The sequence below is a fragment of the Rhinatrema bivittatum genome, chromosome 1 (assembly GCF_901001135.1).
Source record: "Rhinatrema bivittatum chromosome 1, aRhiBiv1.1, whole genome shotgun sequence".
Taxonomy (NCBI): Eukaryota; Metazoa; Chordata; class Amphibia; order Gymnophiona; family Rhinatrematidae; genus Rhinatrema; species Rhinatrema bivittatum.
The window spans coordinates 461,633,144-461,660,456 of NC_042615.1; the positions used below are offsets into that span (position 1 = coordinate 461,633,144).

Sequence of the window (27,313 nt, forward strand, 5' to 3'; positions counted from 1 at the left end):
CTTCTCATGCAATCAAAACAAACCATAAAGGCAAAAAAAATATATACAATACACCACTGTTCAACAATGAATAATGTAGAAAGAAGTATCAGCAAGCCATTGATGTGGTTGGTTAAACATTAGCCCCACTAAATTTTTCTTTCATTTATCTCCAGTATTTGATAAAATTCTTGCAAAATAGAAAAAAAAAATGTAAAATATTTTTGTCAGCACATAAAAACCACAAGTCACCCAATATCAGCTGAGGTTTCTTTGCATATAACTGTATCAGGGGAAACAACTGAGGGAACAACTTATCTTGATAAGTTGTCGATAGTGCTTGTTCCTTGTAAACCGGGATGATATGTATATTATACAGGAACTTCCGGTATATAAATCCTTTAAATAAATAAATAAATAAATAAATCAATAAATAAATAAATCTTGAGCCAGGGTTTTCCATCAGAAAATTCATCTCCAAACTTTGCTTAGCACTAATGTACGATGAAGTATCAGCTGATGTTGGGTGACTTGAAGTTTTTATGTGCTAATAAAAATAATTGTTTTTTCTATTTTCCAAGGACCGCATCAAATAATTAAGATAATAATAATAATTAAGAGGGGGGAGTGGGGGGTGATATGTTGATCAACCGCATCAATAGCTTGCTGATATCTCTTTCTACATTATTCATTTTTGAACAATAGTGTTTTGGACTTCTTTTTAGTACCTGCCAAATGTTTATCTGCAGTAATAATTTTTTTTTTTAAACAGGTTGAAGGAGCTGTCCAGACCATTGTGCTTACCAGTGAAACACATACATGTGGACTTGGCTTCATTATCTACTTCTTAAAATATTCATATTTCCTATTTCAAATTGGCCCTATAGCTGCCCAAGAAATACACTTTCATAAACCACTAAATTTACTGACAAATCTTGGGTTTCTTTTTTCTTCCAGTCACTAGTTTCTGCTTCTCCCTCATGAATCTCCATCACTAGTGCCTTCCAAATCCAAATCTTACCCCCACCCTCACATTTAGGGAAGTAGGAGATGAAAAAGTGGTAAAAAGAGAGGATGAGGGGGGCAAATACAGATATTAAATCATCACACTGGAACATGCATGTATTCATGGTCCACATATTCCTGCAGTACCAAAACAGAGAGGATTGCAGATCTTCACTTCCAGCCCTCCCACCTTCAGAACCTGATTCCCTTATACAAATAAAAAAATAGTAAAACAAAACCTATAAGATGGTTGACTGTATAGCCAAGTGCACTCAAGACAGATGTGCACAGAAGGGTCCATTAGATAAACTATGCAGGGGGCACAACTAAAAAAACCCAAAAAACTTGTGGTTCAACATGGCCTGAAAACAACTTATTCTCTCTCCTGGATTTCCAGTCCTCACTTTTTTAAGAGTTGTGATCATGTCTGTGTGCTTCTGAGCCTGCTGCATGGTGACCTGAAGAGAAGCCAGCTCATCCAGTGCATTAATGCATCTTTCCATATCCTATATAGTATAAGAAAGAGATATATTATTATAACCATGTATATAAAAACGGTACCAATCCAAAGTTCATGTGAAGCATGTAATATCTTACAGGCCGATTCACTAAAGTCCGCCGGTGCGGGCGATTCAGTATTTAAATTAGGCCCGGCGGTAAACACGGGCAAAAGGAGCAGCGGCTGTCAGCGGGTTTGACAGCCGACGCTCAATTTTGCCGGCGTCGGTTCTCGAGCCCGCTGACAGCCACGGGCTCGGAAACCGGACGCCGGCAAAATTGAGCGTCCGGTTTTCGACCCGATAGCCGCCGGCTGACTTCCAATTTTTTTTTTTCTTTTTTAAACTTTTTTTTTACTCTTCGGGACCTCCGACTTAATATCGTCATAATATTAAGTCGGAGGGCGCACAGAAAAGCAGTTTTTACTGCTTTTCTGTGCACTTTCCTGGTGCCGGAAGAAATTAGCGCCGACCTTTGGGTCGGCGCTAATTTCTGAAAGTAAAATATATGGCTTGGCTGCACATTTTACTTTCTGAATCGCGCGCGAATACCTAATAGGGCCATCAAAATGCATTTGCATGTTGATGGCGCTATTAGGTTCAGTGGGTTGGACGCGCATTTTCCGCCCCTTACTGAATAAGGGGTAAGGGAAAACGCGCATCCAATAGCAGGCTAACAGTGCGCTCCATCGGAGTGCACTGTACTGTATCGGCCTGACAGTGAGGTAAATTCAAAATACTTTGGAAAAAAAAAAAAGATTTTGTAATGGAAGAAGCTGGGACCAACTGTGCTCGCAGTTCTGGTTAAATACATGTAATCATTAGTTAGAAAACCTCCAAATGTATTTATTTATTTCTGTGCACCTAAATGCACTCAAACCAATAAGTGAAATTGGCTTATTCATGATCCTTTATATTTCTTTATGATCAAATTGCAGCACACTGGAGATTGCTCCCTGAAGCAGTCGTCTAGCAAAATGCTGGCCAATGTCTGAGCTGGAGCCCTGCTTCCGTTGTGTCAACATTTGAAGATTTTATTATCCTGCTACTTAAGTTAAGTCTGTTTACAAATTGATTTTACATTTTCATTTGCATAAGCCAATTTTACATATTGGTTTGAGGGCATTTTGACACATAAAAAACAAAAATAAATGTTTCTAGTTTATTAGGTTTTACATACCGTCGTATCGGGGGTTCTATCACAACGGTGTACAATATAAAAGAAATGAAATATAATAAATCATTAATAAAACAAATTACTAACAGTTATGTAACTATAAAGTTATAAATAATTAAGAACTAGTACAAAACAAACATAAAAAGGATAGCGTAAATAGAGAACAATTAGGAAAATAAAAGCAATGAAATATATTGAAACTTCTAAAATAGGGGGGGTCACGTGACGCGGTGAAGCCTAGCAGACATTTCAGCTCTGGCTCCGTGCCTTGCCCTCCTGAAATCAGCAACAATCTACAGCATCCGATCGCCAAACTTTAAAATCTTCTATCTTTGTGGCTTAATGTCTATTGACCAGTTTATGCTCAAAGGCGTAAGTAATATGCCTCTGAAGGGAACCAGAAAAGAAAAAGAAAAGACTGGAGGGGCGGGACTGAAAATGGCGGTCACCCCGACTGCTGCGGCCCTACAGCAAGAACTCACCGTGAATGTCACAAATGTCATAGTAGCGGCCCTGGACTGTCGGTTTAATGAACTCTCCTCACAATTTAAAGAGCTAAAAGAATCGCTCGCAAAGCTCCACCCGTGTATCGAAACAGTGGAAGGCCACGTCACGACTTTAGAGGACGATCAGCTGACTACGCAGCAAAAGGTACTAGAACTGGAAAAAGTAGTAGTGGATCAATCGTAGAAAATAGAAGATTTAGAGAATAGGGCCAGGAGGAATAATATTCACTTCGCTGGTTTTCCTGAAACGATCGGTGAAACTAATTTGAAATCGCTCCTAGACGCATGGCTTCCCGAGGCCCTCGACCTACCAGACCTCCGGCCGACATTCCAAATCAAACGTGCACATTGGCTAGGCCCAAAAAAGGAGGGGGACCAAAGACCTTGGCTTATTGTTAAACTTCTAAACTGGTCACAAAAACAAAAAATCATGCAAGCATATAGAGTAAAGAATAGCTTAAAATACCAGGAGACCGAGATCCGCCTGTTTCAAGATTTCTCAGTGCAATTGGTGCAGAAATGCAAGCAATTCAGTCCTCTATGCACCGATCTCTACATCAAGAATATATGCTTCCAGTTGGCTTACCCGGCCATTTTAAGGTTCCGGCATGGAGGAAATGAGCACACCTTTACCAAAGCGGAGGCGGTGAGACTTTTCATTGCTAACTTGTGAGGACAGTCACTAAAAGCCAATTGCTAGTACTAGCAACATCTATCATGAGCTCTCATGCAGGGAGACCCTTTATAACTGGTGCATACCCGTTCTGATGAACTCCCGCTCATAAAAAGAGACCTTGCCAGGTTCTTATGGCCTGGATTGGCCACTGTTGGAAACAGGATGCTGGGCTTGATGGACCCTTGGTCTGACCCAGTATGGCATTTTCTTATGTTCTTATGTTCCGACCCTTCAGGGTTGCACCTCCGACTCAGAGATTTTCAAAGAAAGTGACAACGTTGTGTGGGCCCGCCTTTGCCCATCCATACGTCGGAGATAGACTGTTGTTGGAGACGTCTATTAGGCCGCTCTACCATGTAGCGGAAACTCCAGTACCTCTTAGCCTGGGCATGGGCTTTGGGACACTGATTCTGACGCTCCATATTTACAGCACGAGCCTTGTTGATGAACCTTAAAATACTCGGTGACAAACTGAATAATTGCTTATGCTCCAAATACAACACCAGAGACATGCCTATGGAGCTGGATGGGCACAAGATGGCCACGTTAAACATCAGGTTGGACTCCTGCAACGTTCAACAACTGGACCGACACTAGAGACTACAGCGTTAACGTTTGTATTTGACTGAGATCTCTCTTTTGTTTTCTTTTTTGCTGAGAACTGCAGATATTTTTACTGTTGCTGATGGAGAGGGACGAGGTCACAACACATCTTAGGCGTATTCCCCTTTTTATTTCCTGACTACAGGAGGAAATAAAATGTGTACTAAGAATATCATAAGGGTTACGGGTAATGAGAGGGAGGGGGGGGAATAGGTAGAGCTGGGGGTTATCTTGCAGTGCGCTGGATTTAAAACAAAAATGCTGTCAGATTCAACAAATCAGTAAAAGTATGAATGGGGTAGATCCTATGGTTCGGTATGTTCGCCTATATGTCGTATCTTTGGCCGTGGGCTTAGGCCGGGGATCCCATGGGCATCTACTAATAGGTAACCAAACGAATACACCTTCTTTACTGCAGATGATAGGCATTACATAAAGATGGCCAGTCTAAATGTTAATGGCCTAGATCACCCTATTAAAAGAACCAAGGTTCTTCAATCCCTCAAAAGGTCCCAGGTGCAAATCACATGTCTCCAAGAAACACATCTTACAGCAGCAGAGAGTCGAAAATTAAAATGAGAATGGGTGAGCCAATGCTATTTCTCTCCAGCAGTGGAAAAGAAAAGCAGGTGTAGCAATTTTAATCCATAGAAATCTCTCTTTCAACTGATCAAGGAAATTACAGATCCAGAAGGCTGCTATATAGTGATCATAGGGAAATTAAATGGGAAGGACATTACGATTGGAAATATTTATGGTCCAAATTCCCCCTCCCCGGAATTCTTCACGAATGTAATCAATATATTTACCACACATGGTTTGGGTGGGTTCTTACTGGTAGGGGACTTTAACAGTGTACATGATCCCTCTATGGACCATTCCCCAAACATGCAAGCACTCCAACCAATAAAAGGACAAGTATTACTCACATACGTCACAAATTAAACTTACTAGATTTTTGGAGGGTGTTGCACACAGACAAAAGAGACTATACGCATGTTTCCAAGGCTCTCAGCACAATGCCCCGGATAGATTATATCTTAGGCTCTACCTCCTTATTCCCCTTTATAGTCTCAACCAGTATAGATGAACCCAGGGTCTCTGACCACGCACTGATCTGGGCTAATTTAGACATGGGAGGGAGGGTGATATGGAGCAGTTGGTGGAATTTTCCCACTTTTCTGAGAGAGGATAAGAAATTTCAGACATACTTACAAACCAAATGGGATCAATTTCAAGACTCCAATGCTCAGCACATAACCACCCCAGAGTTATATTGGCAAACTAGCAAAGTTGTCTTGCGAGGACAAATAATTTCCTACCTTCGTTATAGAAATAAATTCCTTAATTCGGAAATTTTGAAATTGGACACCCAATTGAACCTTGACAAAAAAAAATATGATTCACACCCCTCTCCGGTCACGGTGGCTAAATACCATGACACATTACATTCCCTGCAAGCGAACTTGCATCAGAGCGCTCTCAAATCATTACACTACAAGTAACATTCATTTTTCAGATTTGGTAACAAATCAGGGAGGACGTAAGCAAACCTGGTCAAGCTACGCCAGAGTAAAACATACATCGAAATACTCAGGCAGCTCCAGGGTCAATGGGCAATTAAAGGAGAGGAAATCTGTGAGGTGCTGCGACACTTTTACAATCATTTTTACATAGAGGACAGGGTTGGAGGACCAACTGAAGAGAGCATTTTCTTCAGAGACATCCCCTTGCCTTCTCTTACAGAACTTCAAATAGATAAGTTAAATGCCCCGATCACCCAGGCTGAAATACTCTCTGCTATCAAATCTAGTAAATCCAGCAAGGCCAGTAGATACCAGTATGTGGTAGTACTTTTCTGCAGTTTCTGTGAACATTTTGTCTGAAGTGTATGTTCATTATTGTTTTTATTATGTATGTATTTTTGTTCATCGCCTAGGCCTACTTTGTGTTAGGCGATCAATAAATTTTATGAAATGAGAAATGAGGCCCCCGGACCGGATGATTTTGCCTATGACTACTACAAGATCCTCTGGGAGAGAATAGTGGAGCCCCTCCAGGGTTTTTTTTCAAACTGCTCTGGACAACCATGCTTTCCCTCCTGACTTTAACAAACATATATCACAGTCCTACCCAAACCTGGTAAGGATTTAACTCAGCCCGCCTCTTACCGTCCCGATATCCCTGTTAAATTGGGACCTCAAACTGCGAGCTAACATTTTAGCTGCCCGACTTAGTTTGATCTTCCCGAGCTTTATCTTTCCAAGTCAAGTAGGCTTTGTCAAGGGTCGGTCATCCAGCTCCCATATTCCCAAACTTCTCATGGCAATAGAGTATTGTCAGATACACCAGATACCATCTATGGCAGTCAGTTTTGACTCAGAAAAGGCTTTTGATAGGGTCTCCCTGGTTTACCTATTCTCAGTTCTGAGTTGCTTTGGGTTTCGTGGCAATCTAATCACTTATATCTCACTCCTATATCATCAGCCCACTTCGCATATCTTAGCAAATGGCCATATTTCACAACCCTTCATCCCGCAGAGGGGGAGTAAGGTAGGGCTGCCCTTTCTCACCTCTTCTGTACATCTTGGCTATTGATCCATTATTACATATAATATCCCATGATGCGACAATAGCAGGGCTTGACTGTAAGGGTCAAGTCTTTAAAACAGCAGCCTTTGTTGATGATATCCTGATCTTTCTTACTAAACCTCAACAGTCTCTTCCCAAGGTACTGCACTTACAAACTTTGTATGGCAGTTTCTCCAGGCTTAATATAAATACCGATAAATTGGAGGCGTCAGAAATTTTTGGTAACCTCCAGCAGGCATGGGGTCCAACTTTCCCCTTAAAATGGGTGCCTGGAACTCTAACGTATCTAGGCGTGCAAATATTCAATACCCCGGACACCATATACAGCATCAATGTTCACCCTCTATTGAAGATGAAAGGGAACCTAAACCAATGGCAAGCTCTCCCCATTCCCTTGGTTGGAAGCATTCACTTAATCAAAATGGTAGAACTCCCAAAATGGTTATACCTACTCCAAATGCTCCCAATTTGGTTAAAACAGCCAAAACAGTATCAATTGCGAAATAAGAAAATTTATCTGGAGAGGGAAAAGAACGAGATTGGCCCTGAAACACTTAACTCGAGCGATGGGTGAGGGTAGTCTGGCGTGTCCAGATTTCCAAAGATATAATCTGGTGTGTATGCTTAGTCACCTAAGGGATTGGCTTCTCGGTAAGGAATATTTCTCACCCACTTCGTACATTTTGGGCAGGTACTCCCCGGCAACCTTGATATAGTTATCCTTACAGCATATCCCATCAGCTTGCAAGCCCTTTATAATTCTTGATTCAGGTAGAAAGGCATGGCAGCACCTATGTAAAATCCTTGCCTCCAAGGGACTTTGACACCACTGATGGCCATGTGCGACAACCCACAGTTTCCACTGGGTCAAGGAACCAATGTGTTCCACCAATGGGCGTCTCATGGAATTCACTTGGTCTCCCAAGTTTTCCAACCCCACACGAATAACATGTATAGTTTCCAAGAACTCCAAGAAATGTACCACCTCCCAAGAACAGTTTTCTATGCTTATTTACAACTGCGACATTATATTTTGGTCAGTGGTCTGCACACTGTGGAGCCAACCCAGAGAGGGCACCTCGAAGATTTTAGGTGTTACGAAGCCCATATGATTTTCATGCTCCATGTTCTCTAATTTACTGAATCTGCTCTTGGCCACAAATAATTATGAGTGTATTGAAAAGAAATAGGCAGGGATACCAGCTATGGATCTTACCTCTGCCCACATAAAATTATATTTTCATGCGTTAGAGCTGCGGATGGTAGATATATCATCGTGGTAATTTCTATTGACGGACATAAATTCAGTCTAGCTACAGCTTATGCGCCAAATCAGGGTCAAGGGGAATTCTTTTATGTTCTGGCTGAGGCACTTAAGAATACAGTGGAAGGCCAACTTATCTTAGGGGGGGATATTAACCTGACCATCAATCAGTCATTGGATAATTCCCGGGGTTTGGCAGTGGCATCGCACAAAGATAGGAAGGCCCTTAAAAACCTGATGGCAGATCTTAATATGGTGGATGTATGGCGGATATGATATCCTAAATCCAAAAGTTATAGCTATTACTCTTGTCCGCACAACACATACTCATGAATAGCTATGATTATGATTGACAAAGGCTTAATAAATAATATAACTAGAACAGACATAGATCATATCATAATGTCGGACCACAGTCCAGTGTGGGCTGAGATATCTTTACAGTTTTTGGATAGAGGACAACTCTACTGGAAACTTAACGATTCTTTGCTTGATGATACTGAGTTTGTCCACTCAATGGAGGGCATCATAACTGATTATCTAGCCATTAATGATAATGGAGAAGTATCTATGGGAATGGTATGGGAAGGCCTGAAAGCAGTCATAAGGGGTCATTTGATCGTGAGAGCATAGTTTGTCAAAAAAAAAGAAAAATAAGGAATGGGGTCATTTAATGATCCAATTGGGAGTGGCGGAACAAACTCAAACGACAACCCTCTCAGTAATTGGCGTACTCTTCAAGGATTGAGAGATAAAATAGCAAACTTAGATGCTGCTTCCATAGCCCTCCAATTAGACATTCTTAAGCAAAAAACTTTTTTTTTTTGGGGGGGGGGGGGGGGGGGCAAAGCAGGAAAACCTTTGGCCCAAAAACTGAAAAAATTCCAAACTCAAAACATAGTCAAAATTAAAGATCAATTTTAACAGGCACCTTTATGCAGCCCTTTATAATGCGGATACAAATATTAGTGAGTCAGGCATCGACACATATCTACATACTATGGGGCGGATTTTAAAAGGCGCGCGAATAGCCTACTTTTGTTTGCGCTCCAGGCGCAAACAAAAGTACGCTGGATTTTAGTAGATATGCGCGGAGCCGCACGTATCTGCTAAAAACCTGGATCGGCGCGCGCAAGGCTATGGATTTTGTATAGCCGGCGCGCGCCGAGCCGCGCAGCCTACCCCGTTCCCTCCGAGGCCGCTCCGAAATCGGAGCGGCCTCGGAGGGAACTTTCCTTTGCCCTCCCCTCACCTTCCCCTCCCTTCCCCTACCTAACCCACCCGGCCCTGTCTAAACCCCCCCCTTACCTTTGTCGGGGGATTTACGCCTCCCGGAGGGAGGCGTAAATCCCCGCGCGCCAGCGGGCCTCCTGCGCGCCGGGCCGTGACCTGGAGGCGGGTACGGAGGGCGCGGCCACGCCCCCGTACCGCCCCGGGCCGTAGCCACGCCCCCGTACCGCCCCGGGCCGTAGCCACGCCCCCGTACCCGCCCCCAAAACGCTGCCGACACGCCCCCGAAACGTCGCGACGACGGGGCCCGCCCCCGACCCGCCCCCGACACGCCCCCCTCGGAGAACCCCGGGACTTACGCGAGTCCCGGGGCTCTGCGCGCGCCGGGAGGCCTATGTAAAATAGGCTTCCCGGCGCGCAGGGCCCTGCTCGCGTAAATCCGCCTGGTTTTGGGCGGATTTACGCGAGCAGGGCTCTGAAAATCCGCCCCTATGGATCTACCCAGTTTATCTGATTCGGGACATACTAGTCTTGATAAGGAAATTACTTCCCTGGAAGTTCAAATCGCCAAACATCTCAAAGCAGGGAAATCACCGGAACTGGACGGGTACACGGCTAAATTTTACCAGACCTTTGGGAATGTGCTTATAGACCCTCTCACTCATATGTTTAATTCTCCGAGAGATAATGGGGTAATCTCACACTCAACTAATAAGGCTGGAATTACAGTCTTGGCAAAGCCGGGTCGTGATCCATCTCTTTGCGGATCATATCGCCCATTCTCCCTAATCAATCTTGATTTGAAGATATTGGCTAAGATACTGGCGGATAGGCTAAAGGGAGTGGTGGAAGATCTTGTTTTCCCTGACCAGTTGGGATTTGTTCTTGGGAGGATGGCTTCCAATAATGTCAGGAAGGCGGTAGACTTCATATGGTGGGCCCAACATCAGAATGTCCCAGCTTTGCTCTTAACTATAGACGCAGAGAAGGCATTCGACCTAGTACATTAGCACGTATGAAATTTGGCCCCTTATATATTAAATGGATCACCAAACTGTATGACTCTCCAATGGCATATCTTAAAGTGAATGGGGGCTACTCAGATGCTTTTCAGGTGCAAAGAAAGACTCGCCAAGGGTGCCCTCGTTCACCGCTCCTATTGGCACTCTTTTTAGAGCCATTTGCTATCAGAATTCACAATAATCCAACAATCAAAGGCATGGATATAGGTGGCTTTTCTTCTAAACTGGCTCTTTTCAAAGATGATATATTGTTCTCCATTTCAGATCCAGATATGTCCATGCCAGAGATTGTAGCAGAAATATTGCAGTTCAATTCCATATCGGGCTTTAAAATAAACTGGGACAAATCAGAGATTTTTAATATCTCTGTCCCTTCTGACCAGGTAGCGAATCTACAGTCAACATATGCATTTAAATGGCCACCCCAAAAGATAAATTACCTTGGGATCTATCTTGGTAGCCTGGACGATCTCTTCCATTTGAATTATACCCCTTTATTAGCTAAGATCTTCAAAGAACTGGTGGAGTGGGACAGATACCATATCTCGTGGCTGGGCAGGATTGCGTGCTCAAAATGAATGTTTACCATGTTTTATATATCTGTTCCAAACCCTTCCGATAGCAGTACCATAAGTAGAGCTGAAGCATTGGCAAGGAAGACTCCAGCAATTCATTTGGGATGGAAAGTCCCCTTGAGTATCTAGGAAAACACTGTATTTATCAAAAGGGCAGGGAGGACTAGGAGTACCTAACTTGCTATGGTACCACACGGCAGCTCACTTACATACCATCTTAGATTGGCATAAGACACCAGTGGTCAAGATCTGGTTAAAATTAGAGTAGGCATTGGTGGGAGATATGCCGCTACAAACTCTCATCTGGCAACCTGGCTACCACTCTGTATGTCTTCAATGCCATTACGGACTACCTTTATGATTTGGGATAAGTGGAGGGGAAAATTTATGGGTTCTAAAGTGTATTCCCCATAATCATATCTTTTTTATAATCTGGCTTTTCAACTGGGGACCCAGTCTAAAGCCTTTGCGCTTCATGAAGACCAGACAGATTCAAACTATAGCGCAAATATGGGGACCCCAGGGGATGCATTCTTTTGAGATTTTATGCAGTAAACATGGTTTACCTACCTGTGATCAGTATCAACATTTACAGCTTCGTCATTTCTTGATCTCATCTCAGGTACGGGGAAGCTTGCACCAAGGGGTAACCTTTTCGAAGGGCTATGCAGGGGGGCCAACAAAGTGTCTAAGGTTATTTCAAAATTACATGGGTTTTTAAACTCTGATCCTTTGGATAAACCCCATTTTGCCAAGGCATGGGAAAAGGATCTTGGAGTGGAATTGGAACTGGAGGGATGGCGAGAAATTTACCAGGGAATGGGAAGGGGACTGATAGCATCTTCTCTAATGGAAAATTGTTATAAACTGTTATATCGTTGGCATTACAGTCATTATGTATTTACAAAAAAATATTCCCGACCAAATCGGGGGGGGGGGGGGGGGGAGTGGAGTTGGGTCCCACACCTTAAAGATACTCAAGAGATACTGATCAAACCTACTCTCATGTTGGGAGTCCCTATCCAAGAAATAGTGAGATGTGAATGTGTGGAGAGGACTCCACGTCACAGTCTTACAGATCTCCTCCATGGATGCTCATCTTGGTGGGTTACCGATGCTTGTGCAGCTCTGCCTCTTGAGCCTTGACATAACCCACCAGATTTAGGCCTGCCTAGGCATAAATGAAAGAAATGCAAGTGCCAGCCAATCAGAGAGGGTGCCATTGGGAACCACAACTCCTGGTTTGTTAGTATCAAAGAAACAAAAAGCTGGGTGAGATTTCTAAAGGCTTCAGTTCGCTCCAAATAGAAGGCTAAGATTCTCTTGTAATTCAAACTGTGCAGTGTGTGTTCACATATGTGGACATATGACCTGGGAAAAAATGTAAGGATGACTGATCGCTTAAGGTGGAATTCCGACACTATCTTAAGCAGGAACTTAAGATGTGTGCATAGAACCACTCTTGTGAAAAAAAGTGGTATAAGATGAATAAGTCACTGGAGCTCACTGACTCTGCATGCCAAAATGACTTCCACTAAAAATAAGACCTTCCTAGTCAAGTACTTCAGGGCACAGAAATCTAAATGCTCAAAAAAGGTTCCATAACACAGTGGAAGGCTTGATGAAATACTTCAAGTGAATCAGCCCCACATGAAATGGACAACTAAAGACTGTGCAGAGATAGGTTTACCTTCTACATGGTGGTGGTAAGAATCAATTGCACTAAGATGAACTCTGAGTTGGTCTTAAGACTTAACTCAAAGACGTAGAAAAGTAATCAAGCAGTTTTTGTATGGAGCTAGAAAAAGGATTTAGTGCCTTTCCCTCACGTGAAAGTCAAACCTCTTTCAATTTACACTACAGGACTTCCTTTTAGAATCCTTCCTGGAAGCCAGAATATGAGACACATCCTTAGAAAGATTCAGGCGTTGCAGAACTACCCTCTCTCAACATCCAGGCTGTGAGGGCCAGCTAGGGAACAGATGTTTGGATGCCCCCAATCTTGAGTGATTATCATAGGGGAATTACCCAACCTGACTGAATTCCTGATGGACACCTTCTGGAGTGGAAACCAAATCTGTCTTGACTAATAGGAAGCTACAAGAATCATGGTTTCCTGTTCTCTTCTGTGTTTCAATAAGGTCTTTGCCATTAGAAGAATTGGAGAATAAGCATACAGAACACCCTGACCGTAATTCAGGGCAAAGGCATTTGAAACTAGTTTGTCTTGAATACTCCCATCTGGAGCAGAGCAGCGAGACTATCTTGTTCCAAGGGGATGCAAAACAGACCTACCATGGATGTGCTCCAATTGCAGAATATATGGTTTGTTACACCCCCCCCCCCCAATCTAGGGACTATTTGTGGGGTTCTAGGATCAAACTCAGTCTGTCCGCCCCGAACATTCTCCTCACCTGCCAGGTACATGGCTCTAAGGAATATTCCCTGAGAAATGGCCCAGTCCCACATCCAAACATTCTCATGAGGAGGTATGTTCCTGTTCTCTGCTCATTGATGTAGAACACTGCTACTTGATCATCTGGATGAAGATAACTTTGTTGGCTAACCAATCCTTGAAAGCCTTAAGAGCAATTGATGCTGCTCTTAGATCTAGGAAGTTTATCTGATGAAACTTTTCCTGAATAGAACAAAGACCCTGGGTACAGAGTACCTCTACTAAGGCTCCCCATACCAGATTGGATGCATCTGTGGTCAGGACAATTTTCACTAGAGGAATTTGGCCAGAATGGAATGAATCAGCCATCTGGAGAGAATTCTTCAGAGGCTGGGTGATACAGATACTGTCCCAAAGATCTTGAGTGGCTTGATTCCACTGTGCTCTAAGGGTCTATTGACTTTTCTCATGTGAAGACATGCCAAGGGAGTAAACATGGACTGTTGATGCCATGAGGTCCAACAACCTCAACATACCCCATGCTGATGCCTAGTGATTCATGCTTTTCCTCACTGCTGCAGATATCAATGTGGTAATTCTCTCTTTGTGGAAGGAAGGCTCTTGCCAGACTTATGTCTAGCAGCACTTCTATAAATTCAAATTGAGAATATGGGAAAAGTGGGACTTGGAGTAGTTTATGATAAATCTAGCAATGTCAACACCCAGAACGTAATGTTTACTGATTCTGCAGCATCACCTTGAGACATGTTTTTGGCCAGCCAATTGTCCAGGAAGGAAAACACACGCACCCCCAATTTACATACATGCACCGCCATTGTAAGACATTTTATAAATACGTGGTGTGATACTAAGCCAAAGGGCAATGTGTGATATTAAAGATGGTGGTTCACTATTACGAATCTGAAATGCTTTCTGTGACCTGGAAATATCTCAATGTCGGTGTAAAGCATCCTTTAGATCTAGAATGCCAAGCCAGTCCCTTTTTTCAAGAAAGGAAAGCGGGGAAACTATCGAACTTTCCACTCAAAGCTCTAGGATGGGATAGGGTTGCCTTGTTTTCTTTGGAATCAAGTCCTTGACAGCAAAATCCCCATCCTTTTTCTCTTGGTGAAATGAGCTCAACCGCATTGAACTCTAAGGGGTAGGAGAGTTCTTTTTACCACAATTCCTTATGCTGAGACATTGACCAAGCGTTTTGATGGGTGATTTTGAGGGACATTAATAGGTGGTCTATATTCTTTGCAAATTATGCTGAAGATCTGAATTATTCTGGTCCAACAGTTTCTATAAAATCTTAATCTTTTTCCAACAGGAAGGTATTCTGGCATGGATACTAGGATTGCGGCAATGCTCTCTCTGATTCAGTTAAAACTCCCATCCCAGGTTTTGGCTAGGGTGCTGGCTGTGGCTTTGGGGCTCTCGGCTGTCTAGGGTGAGTATAAGGACCCTGTTGCTGTTAAGACTGAGAGGGGAGGAGGAAAACATCTCAGTTGATAGAAATGTGTCCTTGACATTCCACCTGGCATTGGAGAGGGTCTGAAGCATCACACACTGGTCTTTAATCTGCACTACCACTTCTGATCTCTAAAGAGTTTTTCCTGAACATCCAGCTGAGGTCTGAAGCCAGCAGCCAGGTGAGCCCATACACCCCAATCCCCCACTGCAGAGACTCTTGATGTCGGCTCAAAAACATCAAAAAAGTCAACCAGATTATTTTTTCCAGTTACTACAAGGCATCACGTTGCTTTTGAGGAAGCTGCTCTGCAGTCTCTCATGGTCCTTAGTATGTCCCACTTCATGCAGAGCATAGATCACTGAAAAACATTTCTAGAAACTTTGAGGTAAAAATTCTGTGCCAGTCTCTATCTGATGATGTCATCCACATGAGAAGACTCCCATCTTGCTGGTCTTCAGAGACAACATTTACTTGTGTGGAAATGATGTATCATGAATATTGATTGTGGAAATCCTGAAAACTGGATCTGTTTGCAGCACTCAAGAACCTGAATTCACAATCCTTGCACTAATCAAATACAGCCATACAAAACCTCAACACCTGAGCTAGAGCTAGCTACGATCAATGTTAGAGTGTATTTTAATAATCAAAGGTTTTTCGTGAATAGATTCATAAAAATGTGTTTTGAAAATTGCATTTCCTCACACCTAGCCCAGCCATGGATCACAAACTATAGCTTCCTTCAAATTCGACTATCGTGCATCCTGAAGTCTAGCACTATGTGTCAGTGATAGCAGAGATTCCCTCTCTACTGGGCGTTGTAAATGCTACTATTGCAGCATCTTCTGGGAATGGAACTCAGGTCTTCTGTACAGAAGTACAGAGGACTTGCCACCGAGCAGGCCCAGATTTTTTTTTTTTAACAGCAAAGTGATTAAAAAAAAAAGTTAGTATTGCCAACATCAATTTACAATAGAATAAAAGACACGCGGATTCAATTTCAACTCTGTCAAGCATTGTAAAAAGTTCTAAACACAAACAAAATATCGCTTTTCAAAAAAGTCTAGTCTGAATCCCTCATCAACTGGACATGAACTGCTGTACATCATGTTAGCTCAAGAATTTGCGCCACACACTTCATAAAACGTAAGAAAAGAAAAACCAGCTTACGAGCTTATCAATTTTCAGCGAGCTCTTAATCTCTGCATGTATCCTCTGGAGGCAAGAATCTGTTGATGTTTCTGTGGATGTAAAACAGGGGAATCATTTATGTGGGAAAATAATCAGCTTGCCCAGTAAACATCTCTTTTCTGAAAGATACACAATTTCAAAAAACCTAAATTAATCATTCTGGATTGAATTAAAAAAAAAAAAAAAAAAAAAGAACTAAGAGCATCCAAACTCAGATGCACATCCAAGCATGCACAAGTTGTGGAAAAATCAGAAAGGAGATCAGATTCCCAGCAGGAGAGAGCCAGGGGAAAGCACAGTTGCTTACTTGTAACAGGTGTTCTCCGAGGTCAGCAGAATGCTAGTCCTCACACATTGGTAATATCGTCAGATGGAATCTTGACACAGAAACATATGTCAAAGTTTCCAGAACTTTGACTTGGTACATTGAACATGCCCAGCATTGCCCTACTCCATGCATCCAGGCAGGATCCCTCTCCAGTATTATAACCTGGAATTATATATATAAATGAAAAAAAAATAAAAATAAAAATCGGAGAAACTCAACTCCTTGGGGTGGCAGGCGTGTTTCGTGAGGAATAACATCCTGCTGTCCTCAGAGCAACTCAGGTAAGCAACTCTGCTTTTTACGAGGACAAGCTGGATGGTAGTCACCACACATGGGTGAATCCCTAGCTAGAGGCTGTTCCCCAATACAGAAGGGGACCAAGAGATACCCAATCAGGTGCCAGCAGGCACAACAGTACTGTTGGTAAGAGAAGGGGGAGACAGCCTGAACCCAAACATCAGGCCCTAGACAGGAAGAGTTGGGTTGTACACCTCAAACTGTTTATGATGGAGACACAGGCCAAACCTAACGTCGAGTTGGTCATCCCTATCCAGACAATAGTGAGATGTGAATGAATGGCGAGAATTCCCATGTTGCAGCCTTGCAGATCTCCTCCATGGGAACTGCTCGAAAGTGGGCCACCGACGCTGCCATGGCTCTGACAGAATGAGTCTTGACATGACCCCCAAAATGCAGTCCCGCCTGGGCATAACAGAAGGAGATGCAATCTGCTAGCCAATTGGATAGTGTCTGTTTGGCAACAGCAATGCCCAACCTATTCCTATGAAAAGAAATGAAAAGTTGGGTGGACTGTCTATGGGCTTCTGTTTGCTCCAGATAGAAGGCTAATGCTCACTTACAACCCAAACTGTTCAGGGCTTGTTTGCCTTAGTACGAATGGTGTCTGGGAAATTATGTTGGCAGGATGACGGACTGATTAAGATGGCAGTCTGTCACCATCTTAGGCAGGAACTTAGTGTGTGTACGCAAGACCACCCTGTCATGATAAAATTTAGTATAAGGCGGATAAGTCACTAAGGCCTGGAGCTTGCTGACCTTGCATGCTGAAGTGACTGCCACCAAAAATATGACCTTCCAGATCAGGTAAAGGTGCATAGCGGCTCAAAAGGAGCTTTCGTCAACTGAGCTAACACAACACTGAGGTCCGAAGACAGTGGGAGGCCTTAGGGGAGGCTTCAATTGAAGCAGGCCCTGCATGAAGTGTACAACTATAGGTTGTACAGGGATGGGCATACCACCTACACCATGGTTGTATGTGCCAACTGCACTGAGATGAACTCTAATGGATATTTTTTTTTAAGACAGCTTCCAATAGGTGTAGAAGGCAATCAAGCAGTTTTTGTGTGGGGTAGGAGACCTTCTGCTCTCACCACACAGAAAACCTCCTCCACTTCAGTCCATAGGACTTTCTAGTGCAAGGCTTCTGAGAAACTGAGTGGTTGCAGAATTAATCTCTCAACATCCAGGCTGTGAGTAACAGGGCCTAGAGGTTGGGATGTCACGACCTGCCTTGATCATGGTGTGATGAGATCTGGGGAAGTCCCCAGATTGATTGGTCTCCGGATGGACAATTCCCGTAGGAGTGGAAACCAGACCTGTCACGGCCAGTAAGGGGCTATGAGGATCATAGTTCCCTTGTCCTCATGAAGCTTCAAAAGCGGCTTCACCCCTAAGGGAATCGGAAGATATGCGTACAGAAGACCCTTGCCCCAATGTTGGGCAAGGGCGTTCGAGGCTGGTTTGCCATCTGACCTGTACAGGGAGCAGAACCGAGCAACCTTCCTGTTGGAAGGGGATGTGACAGATCTATGTCTGGGATCCCCGAGAGGTGGAATATCTGATTCACTACGTCCTGGTCAAGGGATCACTCATTGGTTCTTAAAGCAAGGATCAGTGAGTCCGCTACCACGTTGTTGTTCCCGGCCAGGTACACGGCTCAGAGCATCATCCCGTGGGACAGGGCCCATGACCAGATTTGGACCGCTTCCTGACACAGGAGATGCGATCCTGTACCTCCCTGCTTGTTGAAATACGACATAGCTACCTGGTTGTCGGTTTGGATCACGGCAACTTTATTGGACAGCTGATCTCTGAAAGCCCATAATGCTTACTGGATCACCCAAAGCTTCAGGAAGTTTATTTGACAACTGCTTTGCTGAGCAGACCATAGATCCTGGGTGCTGAGCCCATCTACATGAGCTCCCTAGCCCACGGTGGACACATCCGTAGTTAGGACAATTTGGGTAGGACTTCGAAAACAAATCCCCTGTTCCAGATTTGAAAGTACCCACCACCAGGACAACGAGTCCCGGAGAGACTGGGTGACTTGGATGCAATCCTGGAGGTTCTGCGTGGCCTGGCACCACTGCAAACTCAGAGTCCATAGGGCTTCGCGCATGTGTAATTGTGCCAAGGGAGTGACATGGACTGTTGTGGCCATATGGCTCAACAGTCTCAACATGCGCCAAGTGGACATCTGCTGGCTCTGATGAATCTCTGCCTTTGTGGTCATCAAATTGATGGCCCTTTGACGAGGCAGGAAGGCCTTGACCTGAGCCGTGTCTAGCAGGGCTCCTATGAAATCCAGTTGAGGTGACGGACCAAGATAGGACTTCGGGTAGTTGATGACAAACCCTAGCGACTCTAACACCCGGATGGTCAAGCGCATGGACCTGACGGCCTCTGCCTGAAATGTAGTCTTGACCAGCCAATCATCCAGATAGGGGAAAGCATGCACCCACTAGCCTGTGGAGGTGCACTGCCACCACGGCCAGGCATTTTGTGAGGACTCTTGGGGCTGATGCTAGTCCGAACAGCAACACCCAAAACTGGAAGTGCTGTTTTCCCACCACGAATCGGAGATACTTCCTGTGACTGGGGAAGATCTCGATTGAGTGTATGTGTCCTTTAGATCAAGGGAGCATAGCCAGTCTCCTTTTTGTAAAGGGTGATCAAGAAAACCATCTTGAAATTTATTTTTTTTTAACAAATTTGTTCAAGGTCCTTAGGTCTAGGATGGGACGAAATCCTCCTGTTTTCTTTGGAATCAGGAAGTACATGGCGTAGAATCCATGCCCTCTTTGCCCTGGTGAAACAGGCTTGCCTGTTCTGGGCGTTAAGAGGGAGGAGAGCTCTGCTAGTAGTTCTCCTGATACACTACTGGACCCCAAAACAGGCTCGGAGGGCAATTTGGTGAGACACCCAATAAATTCAAATTTGAACCCTTGATGAACAATGGAGAAAACCCACTAATCCTAGGTTATACTGGGCCACTGCTTTGCGAAGAACCACAGCCTGCCCCTGACCAGAGGAGGTCCAATGTCCTGGGTAAGGGCAAATGGCCTACACTCCCTATGACCTAATCAAAGTCCTGTCCCTGGAGTTCACTGAGGTGCCGCCTGGGGCTTGGGGGCTCTCTGCTGCCTGGGACAGCCATGGGAGTCTTGATGGGAGCGAGGGGGCAGAGGATAGTACATCCTCTGGCGAAAGAAAGACTTCCTCTGTCCCGTTCTCACCGGCCTCCTAGAAGAGAACAACGGGTCCAGAATGCTGGTGGAGAGTTGTTGGGAGGTTTCATGATGGTCCTGAAATTGGGCCACTGTGTCCCTCACCCCGTCTCCGAAGAGATTCTCCTCAATACACGGCACGACAGCGAGTCATTCTTGTACCTCTGGTTGAAGATCCAAAGCCCACAGACATGCCATTCTGTGGGAACCGATTCCCGCTTGCAGAGATTCTCGATGCTGTCTCGAAAAATTGTAGGTTGCTCAGACCTTGTGTTTCCCGCACTCCGGGCCCTTATGCACCTTCAACATGAAGGTGTCCTGCTGTAGTTGAGGCAGCTGATTGGCCATCACCTTCACCTACTTCCAGATGTTCCGCGAGTACTGATTCATGTAGATCTGGTAGGAGCAATGTGGGCAATGAGCATGGCCCCCTCAAGAGTTTCCATCGCTCTGTGGTCCTCTTGAGAACAGACTCTCCAAAAAGCCAAAGTGAGCTCATCCACACCAAAATGCTTACAGCGCCATAAAAATAGAGACTGGAGAGGGACCCTGCTTGGACGCATGCTGGGCATGCTCAATGTGGCAAGTTAAAGTTCTAGAAACTTGACATAAGTTTTCCCGTGTTGGGGCTCCATCTGATGATGTGTAAAGACTATCATCCTGGATGGTGAAATACTGGTCCTCAATATATTATGAATGTCCCTCTTTTCCTAAAGTTTCCATGTAAGTGCATGGTTATTTATGCAAATACCTTTATTTTTTATGATCCTCCCCAACTAACACAATTCTTAGTAGGAAAAACTCCTGTAGTGACAGCAGTTACCAGAATTGATGTATCAAATTCCTCATGAATAATAATAGTCTCTGTAATCTACCGAATGTTCCTTTTTTTTTCTTTTGAAAAGTATGTATAGATTTCCTTAAGTTGAATAATTCTACCCCCTCATATTAGAGAACTTTAATCAGAGTAATCAATATTGTTTTTGCTTTATTATCAAGATTATTTCTGTATTTCTTTTCAAGATTGATATCTTGTTTATTTTGTAAAATGCATAAAGAAAAAAAAAAAAAAAAAAGAATGTTCCCTCATTCTCAAACCAGCATGCAAAAACAGCAACATAGATGCATGTAAAAATACATAAATAAAATGGATAAAATATTTTTAGTACAATAGCTTCAACAGCATCATAAGGACAATTCTATGTAACGTATATAACACAAAAAAAAAAACATATTCTAGCTCAATCAGAATTTGATCCAGTGCTTGGATTTTGGTGCCAAGAGCCTTCATTCACAGCTACCCAAGAAGTTTTACCTTATTTATTAGCACATTCATATTCCTCAAAATCCAAAACAATTGTTGATCAATGCAGATTACAGGGCAAAACACAATACAAAAACAATATAACAAAAGACTACTTGAAACAAAAAAAAATTAACATATCAAGTCCCAGCTAAAAGCTCTTTAAAAAAAAAAAAGTTTTTACATTTTTTCCAAAACTGTTAAAGATCAGATTCCTGCTTTAAAGACAATGAAGTGAGTTCAATAATTGTGGACAAATAGTTTGTAAACAAAATTTTTAAACAAAGGAATGGTGATGGACAAAATGAAATGACTTCAAATAGGACGACCCATTTTTGGAAAGTCTACTACGAAAGAGTGTCAAAGGAGTCATGTGCAATAATTCCAAGGTTTAATAAGTGTGATTAACCATAACAGTGGAAGAAAAGACCTTTGGAGACTGAAAAACATGAGATGTGTGAAGGCCAGAGAGGCTGCATCTAAAAAAAAAAAAAAAAAAAAAGCAACTGAATTAGGTAAGGCTTTAAAGAAAGAGGATCTGAGGGTGCCTGAAGATATGCAGCTGGATCAGAGAATGAAATAAAACAAATCAAATTAAAGAAAAGGCTACTTGCTGGGTTAGGAAATGCAGAGTAGCCTAAACAGCAATAAATATGCTCAGAAACAAGTGCAGCATGGTTTGTGTGTGTGGGGGGGGAGGGGGGGGGGAGTGGAGGTTGAAACACGCAGAGACTGAGTGAACCACATGGCATGTAAGAGGCCTGCTGCGCACAGCAGAGCGAGAAAGCCCCAGCTCAATTTTAAAAGCGGAGTGCATGAAACGCGGCATAATTAACACCCCCCCTCCCCCGCAATCAACACCACCACCGTCAGAAAGGAACATAAGGAAGATGTGTTAAATGCTATCGGCTGAAAAGGAGGTGATATAAGTGATGTGTGCTTTAACTCTAAATCTTTAAATGTAAATTCTCATCTGAATAACAAGCTGCCATAATTGACTAGTATACTATAGGGCCTGAATGTGATCCACTCTGAAGTGGCAGAAAACAAAATAAAAAAATAAATAAAAATGGTAATACTAGAGAACCTGAATGCAATTTACTTTGAAGTGCCAAAAAGGCAGAATATAAACAAAAATGTAAAATGTGTGAACAATGAATGACAAACTAACAGGTCGATACTGTAATGTGCGGTTGAAGATTTCCCGTCTGTAACGTGCTGGGAGCGCACAATTCGGACGCGTAAGGCGATCCAGCGATCCAGTCTCCAGTTTCACGCGTCCTTAGCGCTTCTTAAAACAGACGCGTAACCCTTTCCGCACGCAGCATGTATATATGTAAATGAACGAATTAGCTGTATAATGAAGGAATTAGCTATTCCCCTCCAATACTGTGACGCGCGCTCAGATTATCTCCTTTGTAACCCGCTATTTTGCCGCGTCCTTAACCTGTTAGTTTACCGCCTACCCTCTACCTGGTGTTAGTGTGGTGTTCGAAAATTAAAACGGGAATAAAGTGTAAAAAATGGGGGCGATTTCGGCACTCAAGGCCCCGTCCGGTCTCCGGTGCAGCCCCAGTCCTGTCCCCTCCTCCCGAAGCAAAAAAAACCAAAAAAGTAGCAAGGCTCGGGCCTGCTACGATAGTCCCTTCTCCCTTCTCCTCTCCTCCCGATTTCGGCGCTCAAGGCGGCCGGGTGGGCGTGCATTCATCCAGGCAGAGGGAGCCGGCGGCGAAAGCGGCCGCCGGCTCCCTCTGCCTGGATGAATGCACGGCCTCCGCCGGCAGTGAATGAATGCCCGTGCGATTTCGGCGCTCATGCCTTGAGCGCCAAAATCGGAGCGGCCTCGGAGGGAACTTCCCTACCCCTCCCCGCCCTTTGCCCCCTACCTTTTCCTTGTTTTTGTTTCAAAAAGGAAAAATGGTTCTTACCTGCTAATTTTTGTTCCTGTAGTACCAGGGATCAGTCCAGACCCCTGGGTTCTGTCCACTCACCAGCAGATGGAGGCAGAAAAAGTTCCAAATGACTCCACCCCTTCCGTGAGGTGCACCTACAGTACATCAGTATTTAAATGTAACAAAGCAGAAGAACTAAAAAAACCCAACTAAGTAGCTAACTGCTATAAACTGGGAGAACATTCCATAAGAACCAGACTCACTGACCCAAACGGCAGCAGAGCACCTAACAACATATAACAAACATATGTGAAAATACTTATCTGCAAAGTAAATAACAAGAACGAGCGGACTCTCCTTTATCTCCAAACTGAAATGGGCGGTCTCTGGACTGATCTGTGGTACTACAGGAACGAAAATTAGCAGGTAAGAACCAATTTTCCTTTCCCTGTACGTACCCGGATCAGTCCAGACTCCTGGAATGTACCAGAGCTCCTTTACCTAGGGTGGGACCCTGAGAGTCCTGCTCGGATCATCGCATCACCGAAACCCCCTGATCTTGGAGCCTGAACATCCAGGCGATAATGTCTAGCAAACGTATGAAAAGACTTCCAAGTCGCCTCCCTACAAATCTCATGCAGAGATACTTGCTGACACTCCGCCACTCTCGAGTGAGCACGAAGACCAGATGGAAGCGACCGACCATGAAGTATGCCTAACTAATAGCTTTTTTTAGCCATCGGCTATAGTAGCCCTAGATGCTTTGTGCCCTCTCTTGGGACCGCTCCAGAGCACAAAAAGATGGTCCAACATGCGGAAACTATTAGTGACCTCGCGATAACACAATAGAGAGCTCCGCACATCTAGTTTTCTCAAATCTCTAGACTGAGGATCCGAAGGCTGTGAATCAGGAAAATATGGCAGATCAATCGACTGATTCAAGTGAAAAGAAGAAACCACCTTTGGAAGAAAGGACTGAACAGTCCTCAAAGAAACTCCAGAATTTGTAATTCTTAAAAATGGTTCTCTACAAGATAAAGCCTGAAGCTCAGAAATCCTACGGGCCGAAGAAATAGCCACCAGAAAAATCACCTTTAAGGTAAGATCTTTAAGAGTAGCCATCTTTAGAGGCTCAAAGGGCGCAGCACAAAGAACTTTAAGAACCAAATTTAAACCTCATGAAGGGCAAGGATTTTTGAAAGGAGGACGCAAGTGTTTTGCCCCCCGAAGAAAACAAGCCACATCAGGATGGGATGCCAGGGTAACTCCTTTTATCTTCCCACGGAAGCAACCTAGAGCTGCCACCTGTACCCTGAGAGAGCTGCAAGATAAGCCCTTAGCCAGATCAGCCTGCAAAAAAAATGTCAGGAATCAAAGCCCAAGTAGGAACCACCTGATTCTCCTCACACCAGGATTCAAAAACTCCCCAAACCCTGACATAAGCCAGGGAAGTAGAGGTTTTTCTTGACCTGAGAAGAGTAGCGACCACCGCATCAGAATAACCCTTATCTTTCAAGCGCCGCCTTTCAAAAGCCATGCCGCTAGAGAGAAGCGATCTACCTCTTCCAAACAAACGGGACCTTGGCAGAGAAGATTTGGAAGGTTCCGAAAGTGAAGCAGATAGTCCACTATGAGGTTGACAAGGTCTGCAAACCAAGGACGTCTCGGCCATTCAGGAGCTACCAGAATCACCTCAGAGGGATGAGATTCTATGATTCAAAGAATTTTGCCGATGAGAGGCCAAGGAGGAAACACAAAGCAGAATGCTCACTGGCCAGGGAAGAAGACAGACATCAACTCCTTCTGCCCCTGGCTCTCGACGTCGATTGAAGAAGCGTGGAGCCTTGGCGTTCCGGAACGTTGCCATCAGGTCCATGCTCGGTGTGGACCACTTTTCACATATGAGATGAAACGCCTGCTCGGAAAGTTCCCACTCCCCGGGATCTAGATGATGGCGACTGAGAAAGTCTGCTTGAACGTTGTCGAGTCTGGCGATGTGAGAAGCTGCAATGTGAAGAAGATGTTGTTCCGCCCATGCTATCAACAGCTGAGCCTCGTATGCGACCGATTGGCTCTTGGTTCCCCCTTGGCGGTTGATATAAGCCACCGTCGTTGCATTTTCGGAAAGGATTCTGACTGACTTCCCCTGAAAAAGCAGTAGAAAGGCCTATAAGGCTAGTCTCACCGCTCTGGTCTCCAAACGACTGATTGACCAACAAGATTCCTCTGGCGACCATTGCCCCTAAACACACCTGTCGAGACAAACTGCCCCCCCAGCCAGACAGACATGCATCAGTCGTGACTACTGTCCAAACTGGAACCTCTAGGTCTGCTCCACGACGCAAATTCTGCAATAGGAGCCACCAATTGAGACTGGAACGAGCAGAGTCTGTAAGAGGAAGGGGAAGATGAAACTGTTCCGACACCGGATTCCAGCAGGAGAGCAATGCTTACTGAAGTGGTCTTAAATGAGCAAATGCCCATGGAACTAAGTCCAAAGTGGAGGCCATGGAGCCTAGAACCTGTAGATAATGCCAGACTTTGGGAGGAGACTTGGACAACAAGACCCGAATCTGACACTGTAGTTTGATGATCTGTTGTTCCGTGAGAAAATCTTTCCCCCGCCGGGTGTCAAACAGGGCTCCCAGAAACTTCAAGGACTGAGATGGTACTAAGTGGCTCTTTGCCGGGTTGACAACCCAGCCCAATGACTGCAGAAGCAGAACTCGAGACACAGTCAAGTGACAGAGATATTCCGACTTCGCTCGAATGAGCCAATCGTCTAGGTAGGGATGAACAAAGAATCCCTCTTTTCGGAGCTGTGCGGCTACTACAATTTTGGTAAAGGTCCTGGGTGCCATGGCGAGACCGAAAGGAAGAGCGCAAAATTGAAAGTGGTCACCCAGAATCGAGAACTGCAGGAACTTGATGGACTGAATTCCTATGTGAAGATATGCCTCGATCAGGCCCAAAGAAGCTAGGAACTTGCCTTTGTGAACGGATGCCAGGACCGCTCTTAAGGTTTCCATGCGAAACCTTGGGATTCTCAGACATCGATTGACTCTTTTTAGGTTCAGAATGGGATGAAATGTGCCGTCTTTTTTGGGTACAACGAAGTAGATGGAATAACGGTCCTTTCGTCGCTCCAATGGAGGTACTGGCACAATGGCTCAGAGTTCTCTTAGGCGATGTAAGGTGTCCCTCACCGCCTGACACTTTTGAGTGTAAGAACGTGGAGAGACGAGAAAATGGTCGCCGTACAAAATTTAAGATGTAGCCTTGTTTTATCACAGTAAGGCCCACTGATCAGATGTTATTTTGGCCCACTCCTCGAAATAGAGAGACAATGTTTCCCACTACCGGAACCGAGGAATGGGCCGGCCTCACCTCATTGAGAAGTTTTCGCTCCACCAGAGGACTGGGAGGGACCAGGTCTCCCATAACGACGTCCTCGAAAGGACTGAGGCCAAGATTGCTGTCTAGCAGGCTGTTGCTGAAAAGAAGAACCTGAAGAGCGGGAGAAGCGAAACCTGCGGTTTCCTCGTAAACGGGATCTGGAAGATAATGATCCCCTTTGTCCTGGGCCTATCCTCAGGCAGACGATGTATCTTATTTTCTCCTAAGGAATTAATCAAGTCCTCAAGATCCTTCCCCAAAGAGAAGTTTACCCTTAAAGGGTAAAGATCCCAATTGAGCTTTTGAAGAGACATCCGCAGACCAGTGTCTTAACCAGAGAAGTCTGCGGGCAGAGACAGCCGAAACCATTGATCTGGCTGAGGTACGTAACAAATCATAAAGAGTGTCAGCACTGTAAGCAACAGCAGCTTCCAAACGTCCAGCTTGAATAGCCTTGGACTCAGAAAGAGAAGAATTATTCTGCAGGAGCTGAACCTAGCGGAGTCCTGCTCTTAAAGCAAAACTACTGCACATAGCAGCTCGGACTCCAAGAGCTGAAACTTCAAAAATCTTTTTAAGTTGAACCTCTAGCTTTCGATCCCGAAGATGTTTGAGAGCTGTAGTACCGGTAACTGGGATAGTAGTCTTTTTGGTAACAGCAGAGACCGCTGTATCAAC

The 27,313-nt window shown here is 44.3% G+C and overlaps 1 protein-coding gene across 4 annotated transcripts in view; it reads right to left on the minus strand.

The window, feature by feature from the left end:
• The window catches only part of PSIP1 (PC4 and SFRS1 interacting protein 1), a 249,383-nt gene that overhangs the window by 37,599 nt on the left and 184,471 nt on the right, over positions 1-27,313 (minus strand). For 2 of the 4 annotated variants that reach the window (XM_029605884.1, XM_029605894.1), the window contains exons 13-14: positions 16,169-16,239; positions 1,389-1,490 (exon numbers count right to left, since the gene is read on the minus strand). In XM_029605884.1, the coding sequence (XP_029461744.1) occupies positions 1,389-1,490; positions 16,169-16,239 (173 nt within the window). Of the gene's footprint in view, positions 1-1,388; positions 1,491-2,638; positions 2,678-16,168; positions 16,240-27,313 lie in introns of those variants that run through there. The other 2 variants (XM_029605909.1, XM_029605901.1) reach the window with 2 other exon arrangements.